The sequence below is a fragment of the Balaenoptera physalus genome (assembly GCF_965194825.1).
Source record: "Balaenoptera physalus genome assembly, chromosome: 13".
Classification (NCBI taxonomy): domain Eukaryota; kingdom Metazoa; phylum Chordata; class Mammalia; order Artiodactyla; family Balaenopteridae; genus Balaenoptera; species Balaenoptera physalus.
In genome coordinates this window covers 87567348-87587862 of record NC_138892.1, presented here as the reverse complement: position 1 = coordinate 87587862, position 20515 = coordinate 87567348, and the positions used below count along the sequence as shown (strand labels likewise).

The following is a 20515-nucleotide window of genomic DNA, read 5'->3' as shown; positions in this document are numbered from 1 at the left end:
TGATAATGCTAAAGAGAATGATTGTTCTGTCTGCAAATTCTGTGAGACCTCTAGTAAAAAGAGAGGGAGTGGTTGAAGGAGAGAGAAAGAGATGGATATCTTAGAGACCACGCAACTCCAAGATGGTGTAAAGGAAAGAAGGTAGGTGACATAACAGAATCTTGAAATGAAAATCTGATTTTCCTCTGACTTTTGATTAATACTCATGCCTAAAAGATTTCACACACTCTCTGCCAAAATAGGCTTCAAAAAATAAGGAAAAGGGCTGGTGCAAGGTGAAGTCATGGAGTCAGAGGCAGGGCTAATAATGGGTATAAAGTATAAGCCCAAGGACACTGTTTCTTATTGTTCCACCCTTAGTTCATGAATTACTTCACAAACCAATCTATCATTAAAAAAGTGGTCATTGAAAATCATGTTTTTGGTAAAGTGTTTGAAAAATGTTCACAGCATAAGGAGAATACAAAGATACACATGTAGCATGATCCCAATAAGATATCTCTACACATCTGTATAAATGTATCTGTACATATATTAAAAAACTCGTGGTATGTACACATCAAAATGTTAACAAAGGGTATGTCTCTGATGGAGATAATTAATCTAAGAAATAATTGATCTCTTGCTTACCTTTTTTTGTGGTAATAGATATTATTTTAAATGTATTTCTTTCTTTGCCTTTTAATTTTAAAAAGTGTGAAAGATTACCATATTAGAATGATCTCGCACTTATCGTTTAAAGTAAACTGTATTTTCCAAATTTTCTATAATAAAAACCAATTATCTCAACAGTCAAAAAAAGGATGGATATTTAATTTTCTAAACAAGAAGCTCTTGACTAAAGATGTGAACATTTGGTTGACATTTTATTTTAGCCTATTCCTTTAATTAACTATTGATCCTTGAAAGAACTCCTGTATATTATAAATTGAAAACCATTGTTTTTGGAGTAGAATGAAAGAGCAGGAATTGAGAGCAAAGTACAGTTTCTTGGAGTCAATCCATTCATTACCCAGGTGTGGCTACGGCACATGTGAAACAGACCAAAGACTTTTCCTCACCTATTGAGCTGTCACCTCGCATTCTTCACTTACCAGTACTAGCTGAAGTTAACCTTATGGTTAATGGTTTCTTTAACCTTTAAAATGTTCTATCAACAATGAAATTAAAGACTATAATTTCTGGAGCCACACAAATCTATACCTAAGGTGTGGCTGGAGGATTATGCACGTGCCCACAGATATCGCCTCTAAGATGTATACCTCAGTGAACTCCCATTTACAAAATTTTCAAACATTTTGTGTTTCAAAAGTATATAATGTGAAATATTAGTAGTTTCTGCATGCATTTCATAGCATGTTCCCATGATGAACACTCCATCAAAGGGACTGAGAAACTGGGAAAGCAGTCCCTATTCATTCCTATTATCTTTTCCCTTCTAAACCCCAAAGATACTGAAAGCAAAATTCTGAGTCACATTCTGTTATTGAAAAAAAGTAATCCACAACCTGCCTATAAACAATGGGGAAGAATCTGCTGATTACAAATAGCAGGTTTAGGTTAAAAATTCAGTATTTCCCAAGTTTATTTTATTTTATTTTACTTTATTTATTTATTTATTTATCTGCATTTCTTTTTTTTAAAAATAAATTTACTTATTTTATTTATTTATTTTTGGCTGTACTGGGTCTCCGTTGCTGCACACGGGCTTTTTCTAGTTACAGCGAGCAGGGGCTGCTCTTCGTTGCAGTGCACACGCTTCTCATTGTGGTGGCTTCTCTTGTTGTGGAGCACGGGCTCCAGGCGCATGGGCTTCAGTAGTTGTGGCTCGCGGGCTCTAGAGCGCAGGCTCAGTAGTTGTGGTGCACGGGCTTAGTTGCTCCACGGCATGTGGGATCTTCCTGGACCAGGGCTTGAACCCATGTCCCCTGCATTGGCAGGCGGATTCTTAACCATTGCGCCACCAGGGAAGCCCCCAAGTTAATTTTAACTACAGTCATCCTTAGAAGCATAATTAGTTGCTGAGCTATATAAAAAGGCACTGCAACTTCGTAAAAACTTAAGAACAAAAGTGTTAAATGGCGAGATCTGATCTGAAAAGAAATGACAGGTTTTAAGACAAAGCAGACAGCAAGCACAACAAAAATGATATGTAAATACTAAAGATTTTGTTTAGCCATAAGAAAAAAAGTATATGGAAGTAGAAAAAAATGTATGCATCAATGTAGAATCTTTCCCAACATGAGAGCCTAAATAAGGGTACAGCAAACTGTGGCCCACAGGCCAAATCCTGCCCACCTGTTTTTGTATGGTCTATGAGCCAAGAACAGTTTTTAAATGGTTGTTTAAAAAACAAAAAACAACAACAAAGATTATGTGACAAAGACCCAACTGACCCTTTACATTTTGCCAACCCCTGCTCTAAGCTAATAAAATACCTTATCATAAATCTAAAGTACTCTCAACACCTATTATTCCTTTTATATTTAAAAAAAAAAATCACCATTGAGAAAATACAGGTTATCAAAGCCTAACCAGTTTAAAACCACATAAATTCCACAATGAAACCAGTTAAAGACAGAGCAAGAAAAGAATCAAGACTTTACATTTTTCATTAGTATTATTTCCAGCCTTTCAAACAGAATAAACTTTTAGATCAGATACAAAGGTTACTAACATCCTTTGGAAACTAGGATAAAAGAAAGCCACTTAAAAACTAACTCAACATAATAAAATATTAAATAAAGGAAAGTTATTCCATAGATTTCCCCTTACTCCCAACTAAAGTACTATTTTTTTAATTTACTGAAGTAGTAGGAAAAAAAAAAAGAGAGAAAGAAAAAAAAAAACTTTTCTAAGTGAAATACAGTATGCTGGCAAAAGTTAAACATAGAAGTCAAGCATTTCTGGTGATACAGTAACAGGTACAATCCTTTTGGAAAGCAAGTACAGTACTTATCAAGAGCCATACCAATGTTCATAGCCTTTGACACAGTAATGCCACTTCTGGTAAGAGATGCTAAGAAAATATGGTTTATTTTTTTAAAACGATAGCTAAAATGGAGATATACTTAATATGGCATCCTAAATCATCATACCATAAAAAAAAATTACATAGGCGTTTAATACCCACAATCTTATGCTGTTTATCTATTTTCAAAACATACTCCAAATCCAAGCACTCACCACCCTCACCCTAGTCCAATGTGATTGTCTCATGCAATCTCCTGCAACTGCTTCCTAGCAGTTGTTGTTACTCCTACAGTCTATTCTCCACATAGCAGCTGGTGATCCTCAAGTCTATACCCCCCACTTGGCTTTAAACTCCATGATGGTAGGGCTCACATCTGTTTTGCTCACCACTATGCACCCTGTGTGTCAGTCTTAAACACAGCAGGTAATCAGTACTGTCTGTTGAAGAAATGAATAAACCCATTCAATGTAAATATATGCAGACACTGTAAAAATAAACACAAGTTTAAGATATCATAAATTATATTAAAACAATGAAGCTGTAAATTTTAAAATTATACATTAAGAGTATTTTAATAAATGTATTCAAGCAAGTTTTATATAATATTAAAAATTTTAATTACTATTAATGTCAAAAAATAAACAAAATATATAGATTTTTAAACATCTTGGGGGAGGGAAGAGAATAAGATTACAGAGAACACGGAGGCCTTTAACTGTATTAAGTTTTATATCTTGAAAAAGAAAAAGGGATCTAAAGTAAATGTGGCACAATGTTAAGACAGGGAAAACCTGGTTTGGGGCGCACATGACACTCATGGTATTACTTTTCCATACGGCATTAAGGGTGTACCCATTCCATCACCACTCACTCAACAAAAGGTTTCATATTTTTATTTTTTTCAGCTTGTTAGACCAAAAATCCTATTGTTTTAATATCTATTTCTTTGAGGACTAGTAATGTTACATAGTTTTTCTTTTTCATATTTATTCCCATTACCTGTTTGGAATTTTTGTCTTTTTTGTACTGGCTTAATTTTTTAAAAGTGTTTTCCAATTTATTAACATGCCTTCAAGTGTTGTTTTATGTACAGAAACTCATCTGCAGACCCAATAGAGGACTTTGCAAGTTAAGACTATATCTTTCAAGAATGAGATACACTCACTGACCAGGACATCATTTTGTCATTTTTCTATTATAATTCACAGTAACCAAGTTACTCAGTATGTTCATATTTCAACATATTCAATTTAGTTTTCCAACTCAGGCAGTTAAAGTTAACCCTGTCATGGGAAGACATAGTATAGTAAAAAAAAAAAAAAAACAACTAAAGAAATTAGTAACTTTTACTAAAAGTAACCATATTACTATTAATAGTAATTATGACAGCCAACATTTACTGAGCCCTTATTTATATGTTGGATACTGTGATAAGCATATTACAAGCCTTATCCCATTTAATCTCCATCTTCATGCTGTTGATTCCATCAGATGCTCTTGTAAATATGAATAGGACTGCTGGAAATGTCAGCTGAAGTATTATTTGAGGATTTACTTTTGAAATGTTTGTAAGATTTTCTTAATGTGTTATTCTAAGTATTTTTCATGTACTGCTAAATAACACCTATAAGAAAAAATGAGAAACTCACTTTTACCCTCTTAATGCTCAAATATTTTGTTACTCTTCTAAAAGATTATTTGAATCTATCATAGAATGATGTGTTACACTATTGGTTATAACCCATCAAAAGTTGTTGTACACAGCTAGTTCTCAAAGACAGCTAAAAACATGCACAATAGCCTGGTATGTTAGAATTATAATAGGAAAGAAACAAGGAATTGGGGATATATAAGCACAGGCTTATTTGTTAGTTCATTCCCTCCTACCTACTCCATTCTCCCTTGCATCACAGGAACACTTAGTAAAAATCTTCTGAATGTCATATACTGTGCCAGGCATTATAGTTTCTAACCTCAAAGAGCTAGGTCTGGTGGAAGAGATATGAATGTAAACAAGTAATTTAAACACAATGAAATAAATGCAACACCTTATGGAGAACAAAGTACAATGGTGACAAACAGGAGAAGACATCAACTTTGCTTGTATGAATTAGGAAAGACAGGAGGGCCACTCCAGGCAGGAAGGAGCAAAGAGAATGCACAAAAACAGGAAACAGCATGTTGAATACATGGAACCAAGAAGTTCAACACAATTTTAGCTTAGAGGGATTATAGGTAAGTAGAAGTGAAACTGCACCATCAAGCAGAGGCCAGCTTATGGAGGGTCTAATATGCCATCTTAAGAAGTTCTGAACTTTATCTTACACTAAATCGCTAAAAGATTTTTAAGTAGGAGGGAGGATCAGATCAACAATGTCCACTGTTAGCATTATTATGACAAATGAGACCAGACTGGAGGCCGGGAGATGAGTTTAGGAAACTTTTACAAGAAATTACAGAACCTGGCCCTGGTGGCGCAGTGGTTAAGAACTCGCCTGCCAATGCAGGGGACATGGGTTCGATCCCTGGTCCGGGAAGATCCCACGTGCCTCGGAGCCACTAAGCCTGTGTGCCACAACTACTGAGCCTGTGCTCTAGAGCCCGCGAGCCACAACTACTGAGCCCATGTGCCACAACTACTGAAGCCCGCGCACCTAGAGCCCATGCTCCGCGACGAGAGGCCACCTCAATGAGAAGCCCACGCACTGAAACGAAGAGCAGCCCCCGCTCGCCACAACTAGAGAAAGCCCACGCGCAGCAAGGAAGATCCCACGCAGCCAAAAATAAAATAATAAAAGAAATGACAGAACCTGAACTAAGGCAGCAAAAGCAGCAAGATGGAGAAGATTAAACAGTTTTGAGAAATACTTAATGGGTGAAATTGACAGAACAACCCTCATACATCACTTACAGCAATGTTCACAGCAGCATCATTCAAAATGGCCAAAAAGAGCAAACAATCCAAATGCCCATCAACTGATGAGTACATAAACAAATATCCATACAAGAGAGTATTATTCAGCCATAAAAAGGAATGAAGTATTGAAACATGTGACAACATAGATGAACCCTGAAAATATTATCCTACATGAAAGACGCCAGACACAAAAGGCCACATGTTGTATGACTTCAATTACATGAAATATTCAGAACAGGCAAATCCACAGAGACAGAAAGTAGATTAATGGTTGCCAGGGGCTGGCAGGAGAAGGGATTGGGGAGTGAGTGCTAATTGGTATGGGGTTATAAAAATGTGACAGAATTAGACGGGGTGATGGTTGTATAACTTTGTGAATATACTAAAAACCACCTAACCGTATACTTTAGAGGATGAATTTTATGTTATGTGAATTATATCTCGATTTTTTTTTTAATGGCAGAGCTTATTGTTTAGAGATGAGAACATAATGGGAAGGGGAGAGGAAAAGATGAGTTCAGTCTGGGGCATGTTGAATTCCGTATGTTCGTGGGTTGCTCTGGTGCTGTGACCTGTAGGCAGCTTTGATATACAGGGCTGATGCTCAGGGCCGAAGTCTAGGCTAAAGATACACTCCTGAATCTTCAATCTATGTCACCTGCAGAACTCCACTTACTTGCGGCGTGAGTATGGGCAAACTACTTAATCTCTACTCTAAGCTATTGTTTCTTTTGCTGTAAAAGTGGGTAAATAATAATGCAGAGGACTTTGTATACAGGTTAGGATTAAAGACCATGAAAAAGTGCTCTAAAAAGTTAACTGTATTATTTCATATTTTACATTGTACATGCTATTATAGGTCCAAAAGGTAGGGGGCAGGCCACTGGCTACTAGGAACAGTATAGCAACGCAGTTATCTTGCCCTTATAAAAATCACTGGATATCTACATTTGGACTGCTTTTTCCAAAACCACTCACTGTATTTCAAAATAAATATAATGGAGCTGGACAAGCTCCAGGGAAAAACAGCTAAAACTCTGAGGTTTATGAAGGATTTCTGTATTGATTAGGGAGCAAGGGTGTTAAAAGAGCTTAACACCTTCTGTCTCATGACAGAATTTTTGGTTAAGACATTCATTAGAAGTAAGGATAAAGAAAACAAAGACTTCTTTACTAAATAATGGACATTTGATATTATAAGAATGTTGAATCTTAGCTTAGGACTAGAGAGAATAAAATGTGTACTATGTCCAAGAGGTAAAATCTGAATAAACTCAAGGAAAATTTGCATAACAGATTTTGAAAATAAGGATATTATAAGCCTACATCTGTAACCTGTTGAAGTAATGTGGCATTCTCCCACAAATTATCACTTGATGCCAAGGTCAGAACGTGAGGCTGGATCAATCATGGATCCAACCTTAATAATTACAGATGTCAATATAATTTTCATATTTTGAATTATTATATCTCTCAGCTGTTCTTTAATTGGCCTAATACCAATTCCTTTAACTGTACCTCTTTATCTGTAATACATCTGTATTATCCAATTCGTTGAGGTTTTAAAAAGGGGGGAAGAAAGTAAATATGAAGTAATCTGATGGTATCTAATACTCTAGTGACTTTTCTCCCTCAAAAATTAGGATTTATTTTTCCCTCTCAAACAGTATATGCTCATTTTTAAAAAAGCAAAAACACTACAGAGTTTGGCATATGTCCTACCATATTTTAGTACATATTCACATTGTTTTTAAATAAACAGACTCATACTCTACACAAAGTGCTACAATACAGCTTGTCTTACATAATGGACAGTTTTTCAATGTCAGTACCTATAGATCTACCTAATCCTTTTTGACAACTGTATAATATAATTTGTACAAAGATACCATAACTTACCTCACCTCTTCCCTACTGGTAGAAGTGTAGATTATTTCCACTTTTAAAAATTATAAACAACACTGCAATAACACTCCTGGGTATACATCTTAAACACTTATCCAACTGAATCTTTCAGATAAATTTCTGTAAGTGGAATCAATTGGTCAAAGGACATGTAGTTTCCATTTTGATACATACTGCCAAACTGATGACCTCCAGAAAGTTTATAAGAAGGTATACTCTCACTACAGCATAAAGAGTACACATTTTCCATATCTTTCCAGGCCTGTTATCATTTTAATCTTGGCCAACATGAAAATAAAAGATGTTATTTATTGCTTGAACTTGCATTTCTACATTAATGAAGTATCTTTTAATACGTTTCGACAGCACTTTTTGTGTGAGTGTCGATAGGTTGGCTATTTATATGCCTTTTTTCCCCTGTTTGGATGTTTGCTTTTCTCTAATTCAAATACAGGAGAGCTTCCTGATTGACAGATGATGCAAGTAGTTTTCCCAGGTTTCCATCTGTCTTGGATTTTTGTTAAAGGTGTTTTCGTCTTTATGTAGCCAAATAGCTCAATCTTTTCCTAAATGGTTTAAGAATACTTTGAAAATGAAAAGGATCCCCACTTTTCTCAATGGAGAAAAATATTTAATCCCAATTCCACAAATAAAAAAGCTAACCTAATGTTAAATTATTCAATCTGTGTTGATTGACATTATCATTTTTAATTCAATAGCTGTCTAATGTTTAACGTTAAAACTTATACAAGGTAGAACCAGTGTTCTCATCATGGGAGAAAGAAAACATGGAGGAAGAATGAACTCATGATTTTTAAATAAAATCTACTGCTTAGCTCTGTCTGTTGAAAAGGGTCTAGAAGCAGTGACACTCCAGTAGCAACACCACCTAACATCCAGGACTTAATTTCTAAATATCATTCCCTAGTAAAAGGAATGAGGGCTCTCTGGCCAAATGGCTGAATCCAGGGTAGGGACAGGGAAAGAACAAAGGGAACCTGGAATACACTGTGCCAGAAAGTAAGAAAGAGCTCAAAAACTGATGGGGATGTGTCAAAAAGATACAGAGGCCAGCTCGAAAGGGAGTCCACTGGCCAAATCAAATATATATTTGAGCACCAAAATCAATAATGACAAGAATAGACTTGAACACATCAAATGAAAAACGAATCGTTGAGTCTGTACGGATACAAATAAGACAAACCAAATAAATAAGGAGAGTGAAGAGAAAAGCGAGAAACCTTACTTATGGTAGATGTCAAATAATAAATGTAGAAGTAATGACAGAGTTAGATTACCTACCACTTTGCAGTCACTATGGTGGTAGTTTGTTCTGGTTAGAATTATCAGTGGCTACTACATCCCACTGGGTGCAAATATGCTGGAGAACAGGGTATTTATAGTCTCAAAGTATCTCCCCACAGAGTACATATTAATTATAAAAGAACTAAAGATACCTTTACAGAGAGAAAGCTGATAGATATGACCTTAACCAAATAACCAATGTTAACATAACATCATCAATAATGGGACAAGCCAGCATCTTGTGCCTCCTGATGTGATACACCAAGGAGGGCATAACATCACTTACACAGTATTTCTACCAAAAATGTTTAATCCAAATCTGACCAAGAGGAAACAATCAGACAAAACTAAATGAGAGGACATTCTACAAAACAACTGGCCTGAATTCTTCAAAAAGTGCCACTGTCACGAATGACTAAGAAAAACTGAGAAACTGTTCTAGATTGTGAGACATGACACCTGATTTTTGATCCTGGGATCAGGAAAAAAAAAAAAAAAAAAGAATTGCTGACAGCACATTCTGGGAACTGATAAAATTTGAATATGGACTATATGTTAGATAAAACATTGTATCAATGTTGAATTTTCTAAATTTTGTCACTGCGTTGTAGTTATACAATGAATTATTCTTGTTGTTAGAAGAGGGTCAGCAAACTTGTTCCGTAAAGGACCAGACAGTATTTGGTCTCTGTTGCAGCCACTCAGCTCTGCCACTGTAGTGCAAAAGCAGCCATAGACAACATGTCAACACTCAAGCACAGCTGCGCCCCAATAAAACTTTACAGAAACAGACACAGGCTCTATGTGGCCAGCAGGCAGGCCACAGTTCACAGACCCCTGTGTTTAGAGGTAAAGGGTCCTAACATACGCAACTTATTCTCAAAAAGTGCAGCAAAAATAAATAATATGTATTCAAGTATGTGTGTGTACATACACAGGCACACACACATAAAGTAACTATGCCTAGTTTAAAGGTTAAGAGGTATTCACTGTAGTATTTTTCACTACTTTTCCATTGGTTTGAAATTTTCAAAATAAAAAGTTCAAAAATTACCAAAGGTAAGCAATACAGCCCTACTTAATCCTCTCAAATATTTTGTTTTTACTACCCATTTCTAATTTTATTACATTAAGATCACAATAATATAACTGTTCCATAAACCTAGGCACTATGAGACAATATAATTAAGAGACGTAAGAAATCTATCGCCCTCCTAAAGCATAAAGCCTCTAAATTAAGTTATATATAATTAGGATCACTGTCTAGAAACACTGCTCTTCCAAATACATCTAAGACTAATAACCTCCATGAAGGCAGTGATGCGGTTCCTTTTGCTCCTCAGTGTATCTCTAGACCGTAGGAAGGCTGCATGGTACAGAGTAGGCACTAACAACATTTATGGAATTAAGAAATTAGCTGCATTGTTTCAACCAGACTCTTAAGAGACGCCAAACGATAAAGGATAAAGTTTTCTTTTCCTTTCATTTATTTCCATTGCCAACTTTCATTTGCATGTTTTTAAAGCTTTGTATTTATAAAAACCCAAGTTAGAATAAAACGTGTCCAGTAATTTTCAACATTCAGGGCTCAATAAATAGTTATTATTAAGTAAATACTTATTCTTAAATTGACCTAAACACAGTGCCTGAATTTTGTGTTAGTTTATTCTAAAAATCAGGCGTTCTCAACTATTCTACAGTCCTATAAAAATTTACAACATGTGAACTTTCACAATTTGCCACTTTTGAATAGGCCCTTCCTAACACCCCATGTAACACATCCCTAAGCTCTGAACTCTCTAAGGTACCTCCTGTGTGCATGAAAAGAAATTCACAGAGCCACAGTGCCCCTTCTTATTCCCTCAGACAAAGTGACCTCAAGCAGTGCTAACAAGGGCACCACCCTATTTTCTCCTACATTGCCACATTTCCTTTCTTAGTCAAAAATATTCACCCACATATTTAATTAGTTAGGCCTAACTGGTCCACACGGTAATCTTAATAACATTAGCAAAGTAAAACTGACACTTTAGATTTTTTTTTTGACACTTTAGATTGTTAAAACATTAGTCATACAAAATAAGTCTTTTAAATAAAATTTATATAGTTATAAATTGATTATACCCACAGTTTAAATAGAAAAAATATCCAAACTTAGGATTTCATTTTTTATTATAAAAGTGAATAAGTTGACCAGTAGAGGGCACTCACTTGAAAGGGGGGGAAGAGTGGCCACAGTCTTGAAGAGAAATGGATTTACAAAATTGCTGTGTTGTACCTTGTTTTAAAAACAGAATGTTTTAACAGAACGCTAGTGTAAGCTAATATAACATATTGTTAGTTTAGAAAATGTAAGGTTTAAATCTATATTATGTTAAAAAATCTAACATAAACCATATTCAGGGACTTGAGCCTCACAATTTACAGGACGCTTAAAGCTATATGTAATGCACAGTATTGGGGTCTCAACCTCAGCACTGCTGACATTCTGGACGTCATTGTTTGCTGGGGGGCCCTCCTGTGCACTGCAGGAGGAGTAACAGAACCCCGGCCTCTGCCCACTACAGAAGCCAGTAGCAGCTCCCTCCTCAAGCTGTGACAGCCAAAAACAGCTCCAGATTTAGCCAAATGTCCCGAGGGGCAAAGTCACCACCTATTCCTTGTTAATAACTACTGATACATATGTTAAAAAAACAAAACCAAAAAAACAGAAAAATAACAGCTTACAATATTAAACAGTGCTTTTCTTACACCACTCTTCAATACTGGTTTAGTATTACAAATTTTCTCTCTATAATTTAAATACCTTAGTCAGCAATTCCATAATTAACACGGAAAAATTTTTTAAAAGAGAAACTGATATATCTTGGTGAATAAACACTCAAGGGCTCAGAGCACTAAAGATGTAACAAATCAATCCAATTATGACTCCATTCTTTCTTACTGACTAGAAAACTGTTTCATCAAAGGAGGGCATAATACTTGGACTGAATTAGAAATGTCACATTAACAGAAGCATACAGATGTCAGTGAATTGGAGACTGGGAAAAAATACTTCTTTCTGTGTCTATTTTTATATTGTACCCAGTAGATACTTGTTATACATTTGTTAACTGACCAACTGACAGTTCTGATCTCTACTTCCATTTTTCTGCTTCCACCAAATTCTACCTTAGAAAACACATTTCAGAGAACATGTTTTTATAATAACATGATCTCCAAACTATAAAAACATATATTATTTCTAGCCTGGTATTGTGTTTGGGGACTGAGTTTTTAACAATCTTGCACCACTAACAAGGTATTTCGTTATCTCTTGGAACTCTTCAGTGGGCTTCATAAAAGATAAAGGTAAAATCTTTTCAGAAGTAAAAGTGATCATCATGTGCAAATATAAACATGCTCCATCTATGTGTCATACCTAATTCTATATCATATCTCTGCTATTAAGATGCCATTAGATAGTAAGCTAAGTTCAAATTTTGATATATTAATAATCTGAATCAGCCTCCAACACTAAATATTTTTAGCTTGAAGGCTAATTTTTCATTTTTAAAAAGCTATACAAGGGTGCAGTGGAAATTCCATTTAACTTGGTCTCAGACAACTTAAAATTCCACCACTTGCTAGCTTAAGTATCCTTATGCAAGTTACAACCTCTCAGAGACCATTTTTATCGATAAAATGAAAGAAACAATGACCACCTTCCTTACCTAGCTCATAGTTTTGGGTTGGCCAAAAAGTTCATTCGGGGTTTTCCATAACATCTTACGAAAAACTCGAAAGAACTTTTTGGCCAACCCAATATAAATCTCTGAAAATTCTAAACCACTAGAAAATATGGTATTAGTTAATTAAATTTTTTTCCTAAACTTCTCTCCATTTGTTTAATGCAGAAAAACTGATGAGAACTCCAAATGTGCAAAGTCTATGACCTCTCTTATTTTCTCTGGCCTACTGTTCACCTACCAGAAACTTAACAGCAGTAGTGATACCCACTACCCTTCAACTTTTTACAAAAATGTCATGTCAGTATTTTTGTTTAACCACTTATGAAAATAAACTACTAAATTCTCTTGCTTTTCTTCTAGTTGAACTACACCAAGAATTCAATGTGTCAGTTCCCTCAGAGACTCACTGTAACTTGGGAGATAAGAGACAATCTCTGATAACCATTTCCCAGGTGGCTACACTAGTGACGGAATGTCAGTTTCAAAGTTCACAGGTAATCAATGCTTCCCTGGGTCAAGTCTTCTGGTTTGGCAGAAATCATAATCAGAGTTAATGGGTTTGAGTTGATAAACTTTTTTTACCTTCCCCCAAAATAAAGGATTGACTTTTAGCTTTATTTCTTTAAGATTTATATTGCACTTTAATAATTTTGACCAAAAGGTTTCCTAACCTTTCTTTTTAAAATCACATTCTTATACATCATTCTTGACCTCTGATAGGAAACAGAGTGTAATGGAATTCTTCAGATTTTTGGAAAAGATGGAGGGCACTTCTGCTAAAATCATATTCCAGAATCCCAGGAAAACTGCCATGCTTAACTTAAATTCTGTTAAAATGTCCTTTTACTTCCAATTTAAATGGTGGAGTACAACGAGTAACCTTGGCTTTAGAAATAGGTGAACTATTTAATCCTCCTCAAAGTAAAAAATAAACAAAACCATTAGCATTGAATTGACTTGCCAAGAGGAAATACAGAGAGACTATTACATAGGTGGTCCACTTCAGTTAGACTCTTCCCCTTTTACTAATGCAAATTATTAAACTTGGAAGCCAAATGAAAGCTGCTTCTATGTTTAAATCAGATCTTTGTAAATAAGGGTTATCTCTTCATTTTTTTCCCTCCAGTACCAGAAATAGTTGACATTTCCTTATCAATCCTCAAAGTTCTACACTGCATAAACATCTTCCCAAGGCCAACAATGCCCTCAAAACCTACCTAAGTGCAGTCAAGGTGTTTTTTTTAAGACATTACACAGCACCTTAACAGGGCATTTTTGACCGATTCTAGACCCTACAGCTTGGGACTCAGAGAAAGTTATGGGAAATTTTTCAGAGCTGATTAAATAAACTGGTATACCAGATCTAGAATAAAAGCTAAGGGATTAGGATTGCTTACCCTGGGGTAAAGAAGTCTAAGAAATAATCTAATAACATAAATCTATTTCAAAGATGAGCTGATATTATGTTAAACTTAACAGGAAGATTCAGATTATGCATGAAATAGCTAATAATTACATTCTGGAAATTAGTTAACAAGGACAGTTGTGTGCCATTCCCTCCTGCAGGTCTGTGGGATTAAATAAATCCTTATCTGCTTGAGATCATCTGAGTATAGCGCTGCCAGAAGGCAGTGGGAAACATACTACGTGACCTCTCAAGGTCTCTGCTAGGCCTTTATTCTATCATTTTGCTGTTGGCCATTCCTTTGGTACATTTTTATGAAACTGAAAAAGTCTGAAAATTATTCATTAATTAATTTGTAATAAAAAAACAATTCTAACATTGCCTTGAATAAATTGAAAAAGGGCTGTAAAGCAAAAGTAAGGATTGGTGATGGTATTCTTATATATCACCTGATATACATATAAACGTAAAGAATGAGCTTTCTAAAATGCATCAGGTAGTTGTAGGTTCTCCACTACTTCAATGTGAAGAGAAAATATGAAAATACTACTAATTCAGTGTTTTTAATTCAATCATCAAACGATTACACTTCACCAGTATAAATCAACTCTACATGTGACATCAAAATACCAAAAAAAAATACCAAAACCCCATAAAAATAATAGCCACATTAAAAAAAAAAAAAAGACTGTTAGATATGTCTCATCTTACAGATGAGATGTAAATTCACATTTCACCCTCTGAGAAAACTCTGAAATACACTTCCAATCAAAATGTACATACACTAACACAGAGTGAACGTCACAGATAGTATTATTGTCCTGAGAGAAAACAGGCTGGTGTCTCATATCTATGGTTACTTATAATATCAGAGTAATGCCTTGAAATCCAAGTACATTTTAGATAACTTAATAAAAGTATTATCAGTATAACTACCTTGTAATGAGTAGTCACAGAAAATGATCAGAGAAACCTTTTTTTGTACCCAAAGGACGGGCCTGCACAAATCAATATGCATATGAAAACAAGATTTACCTCTATCGTAGGATCATATTCATCCACAAAGTGATTCTGAATTAGCTGTATCGTCAAGGCACTCTTGCCTACGCCACCAGCTCCAACTACCACAAGTTTATATTCAGTCATTTTCAGCAGGCCTTATGACAAAAATGGAAATGTGACTCAATTAGAACATGTGCCACACGTGAGGTTAATATAACCCAAACACTCTATCCATACCTCTTAACACAAGTTCACCTTTATACGGAACATTATTTCAAAATACCTCACAAAATTCAATGACAAAAACTCCAGGTGACTACTGATGTGTATTGTAATGAATTGTACGGCGTTGACAAACTCCTCCATCAGCATTTGAGAAAAACTCACACGGAGTACAGAGTTCTTTTACCTTGGATTCAGGTCACTCTATCTCAAGAGCCCGTCTGCTCTTCGGCAGCAGGTAATGGCTCTCGAAGGAGCAGGCCACGACTTCACTCAGTACAAGTGTCAAGCACGCTGCTCTACACCCTGAGGACACACTCACGCAAAACTTGCTGACAGCTATCGCCACAGTATTCCTCATCGACTCGGGCCCCTGAGAGTTACAAGTGGACACGCTGAGTGCCTCTGTTGGGGCCAACAGCTACAGAAAACTTTTTAAAAGCGTCATCATAGTAGTTCTCCTGGACAGTTAGCAAGAATCAGATGCGGGTCGGGGGAGGACTGTCAAATAAAGCTGGACAGTACACTGGGCAAATAAAAACTGAGATGCCAAAGCAGACAAGGACGATACTTGGTGACATTTTAATCTGTACATTATCTGCTGGGGAAAAAAACGGTGTAAAAACTAAGAGAACTTCGAGAATTTTTAACTAACTATTCAGTACAGATGATCTGATCGTCAATCACAATCTATAATGCTATATCAGTGCTGAAAAATAGCACTTTGCACAAGAAAAATATAATTATATAATATTTAAAGACAAGCACGCTTTTAATGAGAGAATTTTTAAAAGATATGAGTATTTCTCAGTAATCCACATGACTTTTATTCTCTGTTTCTCATACATCATCTCCCAACAGTAGCAATAAATATCGACAACTTGTAAGGTTAACGGCGCCAAGCCAGAAAATATTTTTTTAGTCAGCTGTTTCAAACTTTTTGAAATGAAAATGAATTTATTTACTTTAATCTCCTTTCCCTCAATAACTACATGATATTACTACAAATAAGTAGTGAACTGCAGAAAGAATGGCAGTCAATGAACAATAATTTATTACAGGGTAAGTAGCTCAAAATTAATGAATGTACAGATATTGTATATAAACACTATATACATGCAGCATCCTATTTACCAAAGACCAAGAATTATCCCAATAGGCACCCCACCACCCTGCCCCCCAAAAAGTAATATGTTTTTCCAAGTGATAACGTACTAACTACCTCTTCACGCTATTCCTGAACCTACTCACAGAGAGCAGACAGGCCAGATAACTGTCGTCTCACAGCTTCTCCCTGGCCTGCTCTGTGCCACCTAGCCTTGTCTAAGGCCACCACAAACATGTATCACATCCTGTTTGCTTCCCCTTTTCATTCCTAATGTTGACCGCAGCAAATGGGATAGGTGAGGATAATCTCACCAAAATGTATCCTCTAGTTCCCTGCCCAGCCCACCCCTCCAATAAAATTTGGATAGCCTAGAACAGTAGTTCTCAAAATGTGTTCCAGGAACCCATCAGGGTTCCTAAGACTTTTGGAGAGGGCCTAAGAGGTCAAAAACTGGTTTCACGATAATGCTATGACGTGATTTACCCTTTCCACTCTTATTCGCTCACAAGTGTACAGTAGAATTTTCCAGATGTGTGATAATAGACTGAATACAGAAGCAGATGTGAGGATCCAGCCGTCTTTTACTAAACCATATAATTAGAGAAGTGCGAAACAATGCCACTCTTCTCACAATTTTTGTGTTTGTTTTGGAAAAGTTACTTTTCATTAAAAATTCTACTTCTGTTACCAAGTAATGGGCTTATTATTTCTTTTTTTAACGAATTGATATTTTTTTAATTCTCAATTTTAATTTCTATTGTGCTAAATATTGACACACTCCAAATCGGGATCTTCATTAATTTTTAAGAGTGTAAAGGGGTCCAGGTCCTTATGACCAATAAGCTTGCTAGCCTAAGAGAGACTGTGGACAAATACTGGATTAGAGCTTAGTTGTACATACATGTGTGCATTCTGAAAGACACACACCTTCTGGTCTACTTCTTTACGCAGCGGTTATTTCTGAAAAAAATCTTTGACTTAGATTTCAAAAATCAAGTAATATTTAAACCCACTAGAGAGAACTGGGTTCCCAAAGAAGATCATAGGCCAGAAGGAGCCCCCTCACCCAAAGCTACAAAAGCTAGCAAGCGGTGGAACTGGGAACAGAACTGAACAGTCTGTTCAGGAAAAGAATTTTCACTTTGTCATAAAACAAAATGAATTATTATTTCGTCTACTATCTCTTAAAACCAAGAATGCCTGTGGATGGATACAGTCTAAAGTAAACAGTATTGTTATCAACCATATTTGTCATCTCTAGTCTACTACATGCCCGAGTCAGCATTTTGGACCTTAGTCACCTAAGAATGACATCACTCGTAAGGTTGATTCTGAGATGATTATGAACAGACTTTTTTCCCTTTGTGATTTCTTTTTGAATGATTTTTTTCCATTACAAATGTAACATGTATATTGTGTAAAAAAATTAGAAAATACCTTTCTGTTCTTAACCCCTTATTTTGGTGGATATCAAGATTTAGGAAGGCTAGTTGAGGACTTCAACTACAGCATGCACATGCCTAAGAGTATTTCAGGTAGTCGGCTGGTAGATTGCTACAATTAACTCCTCTGGTAGGTCAGTTAAAAAAAAAAAAAATTGTGTGACAGCCGTTTAGGAGTACTGTAATAACTCCTGGGATGGGGGTCAAATTTGTACGCATGAGGGTAATACAGAAGAGATGGGGGAAAGGACAACAACAGGCAAATTAAACTTCAAATACAATTTTAGCTATTGCTGTCTACACTCAACTAGCAAGGAAAAAGCCCTGCTTCTGCTCTGCGGGTTTGCTGCGTGTGTTTTAACTTGACAAAGCAAAACAGACCTTCTGGGATTAACTTTTTCTTTTTCACTAAGTACAGGCTTTATGTTGTAGGGTGTTGGCCACCTGTTCTTCCACCACCATCTCTACCTCCACCTCCTCCTTTGTGGCCACAGCAATGTCACAGCCCATACATGGGGGAGGGGAGCAGTCAGGAACTCGGCTGCAGATGCATTTTTTTCCAAACACAATAACCTCAAACAGTGGTCTCTAAGCACTTTCCTCCGCGCTTCCAAAACGCGACCTCCCCTCTTACTCATATATCCTCCTACACACTGAAAAAAGGACCACAAGCCGTCCAGTCTGCGCTCGAGGGAGAAGTTTATACCCTCGTCCTAGAGATGCGAGATGCAGCAGAGAAGGCAGTAACCGAGGCAGCCGAGTGCTGGGAAGGGAGGAAGAGGTGCGGGAGCGAAGGGAGAGAGAAGGAGAGGGAAGGACGGCGAGGGGGAGGGGAGGCTGGAGCGCAGCGGGAGTAACCTCCACCGCACCCGACCGCCCCGAGGGGCGGCCCGCCCGGCCCGCGAGTTTCACCCCGGCCGCCTCCAGCCGCGGCTCTCGGGGAGGAGGAAGGAAGGGGTTCCCCGTCCAGGAAGCAGCACCAGCGGCGGCCGCCTCCAGCCTCACCCTCCTCAGCCCCGCACCGCCCATTCCTCATTCCCCGCGTCGCCGCGTCCCCGCGCCTCCCCCGGCAGACCCCCCCCACCCCGTCCGCCCGCCCGGGCCCCGTGCCCGCGCCCCCTCCCCGCCCCTCCGGGGACCCCCAATTCATTCACTCGCAGCCGGCCCCGCCCGGCGCCGGAGAGAAGGGTCGAGACCCCGGTAGGAGCCAGGAGGGGTGGTCCGCTCCGTACCTCTCTCCCGCACCTGGGAGCCGCCGAGCCTCTGGCCCCCGCCGCCGCCTTCAGTGCCTGCGCCGCGATCTCTCCCCGTCCGAAATGGCGGGGGCCGGGAGTACTGGCCGAGCCGCCGCCGCCACCGCCGCCGCCGCCGCCACCACCGCCGCCGCTGTGCCTCCGCCGCCGCGGCCGCCGCCTAGGGAAATCGAGCTCCGAGAGCACCGATGAGTTCGGGGCCGGGCGGCCGCAGAGGGCAGAGCTATCGATGCGCTCGGCGCTCGATTCCTCTCCAGACGAGAGTGCGGGGAGGGAGCGGCTGAGGGCGGTGTGGGAAGAGGGAAGAGCGAGCCTGCGAGCGCTGCCGGGGCGAGGGAGGGGGCCGGGCCCGGCCGTGGAGGGGGCGGGCCAGGCCGGCGGAGGAGGGGCGGGGGCCGAGCCGGCGGGGGAAGCGGGCGGGCGGGCGGCCGAGGCGGTGGAGGGCTGGGGGCGCGCGGCTGGCGAAGGCGGGTCGGTTCTGGGCGGTGCCTCGGCGCGCGCGGGTGGGCGGGAGGGGGCACCGGCGGACCCACGCGGGACCCGCCCCCAGGCTTCGGCTGCAGCGCCCAGCTCGCAGTCGCAGGCTCGGACCCGGGCCGGCGCGCGCTCCGCTCCGGGCACCCGGGAGACGCCACAGGCACCCCACCGCGCCCCTCGGGTCCATACGGTGGAGCTGCGAAGATCCCGCCACCCCTGGGGTCGGCCTACACTTGGGCACATTCATTTACTATCATTTACTGCAAGTAAATAAACATGCAGTCACCCAAAGTGGGAGGCGACTTGGGTGACTTACGGAGAGACCTGGCCGCCAGTTCCCCTGCCCGGGGCTTTCTGAGCACGCCTTGGTGAATACCATTCTCCACACTCTGGGGCTGGGAACCTAGCCCCAGGCCCAGACAAACGCGACAAAGCCTTTCATCACTAATTAAGGGGGAGGGCGTCTGTTGTTTTTCGTTGTTGTCTTTATGGATATTTCGAAGCCATCAAGGGTCACTCAAAACGGCGACCTCAAATGTACCTATTGCCCCTGACGGCACAAGCAGGCGACAGACTATTTTTAAATAGAAGTGCCCTTAATAGTCTAGACCTGAGGAGAATCATTCAAACATTAATTAGAAGACAGATTAATCACTTAACGTTCAGGGAGTTAACACATTAAACAATGGAACCATTAAAACTGCTAGCATGCCCAGAGCCTGCGTTGATAAACTACCTAGAAAGGTTTGGGGGAGTTTTCTTTTAAGAATTGAG

At 38.8% G+C, this 20515-nt stretch overlaps 1 protein-coding gene across 4 annotated transcripts in view; it reads right to left on the bottom strand.

Moving 5' to 3' along the window:
* KRAS (KRAS proto-oncogene, GTPase) overlaps window positions 1-19387 on the bottom strand; it is a 38065-nt gene extending 18678 nt beyond the window's left edge. For 3 of the 4 annotated variants that reach the window (XM_082419885.1, XM_082419887.1, XM_082419888.1), the window contains exons 1-2: window positions 19244-19375; window positions 15273-15394 (exon numbers count right to left, since the gene is read on the bottom strand). In XM_082419885.1, coding sequence (XP_082276011.1) covers window positions 15273-15383 — 111 coding nt within the window. In that variant the 5' untranslated portion in view covers window positions 15384-15394; window positions 19244-19375. Of the gene's footprint in view, window positions 1-15272; window positions 15395-19243 lie in introns of all 4 variants that reach the window. The other variant, XM_082419886.1, reaches the window with a different exon arrangement.
* Window positions 19388-20515: the final 1128 nt, after the last annotated feature.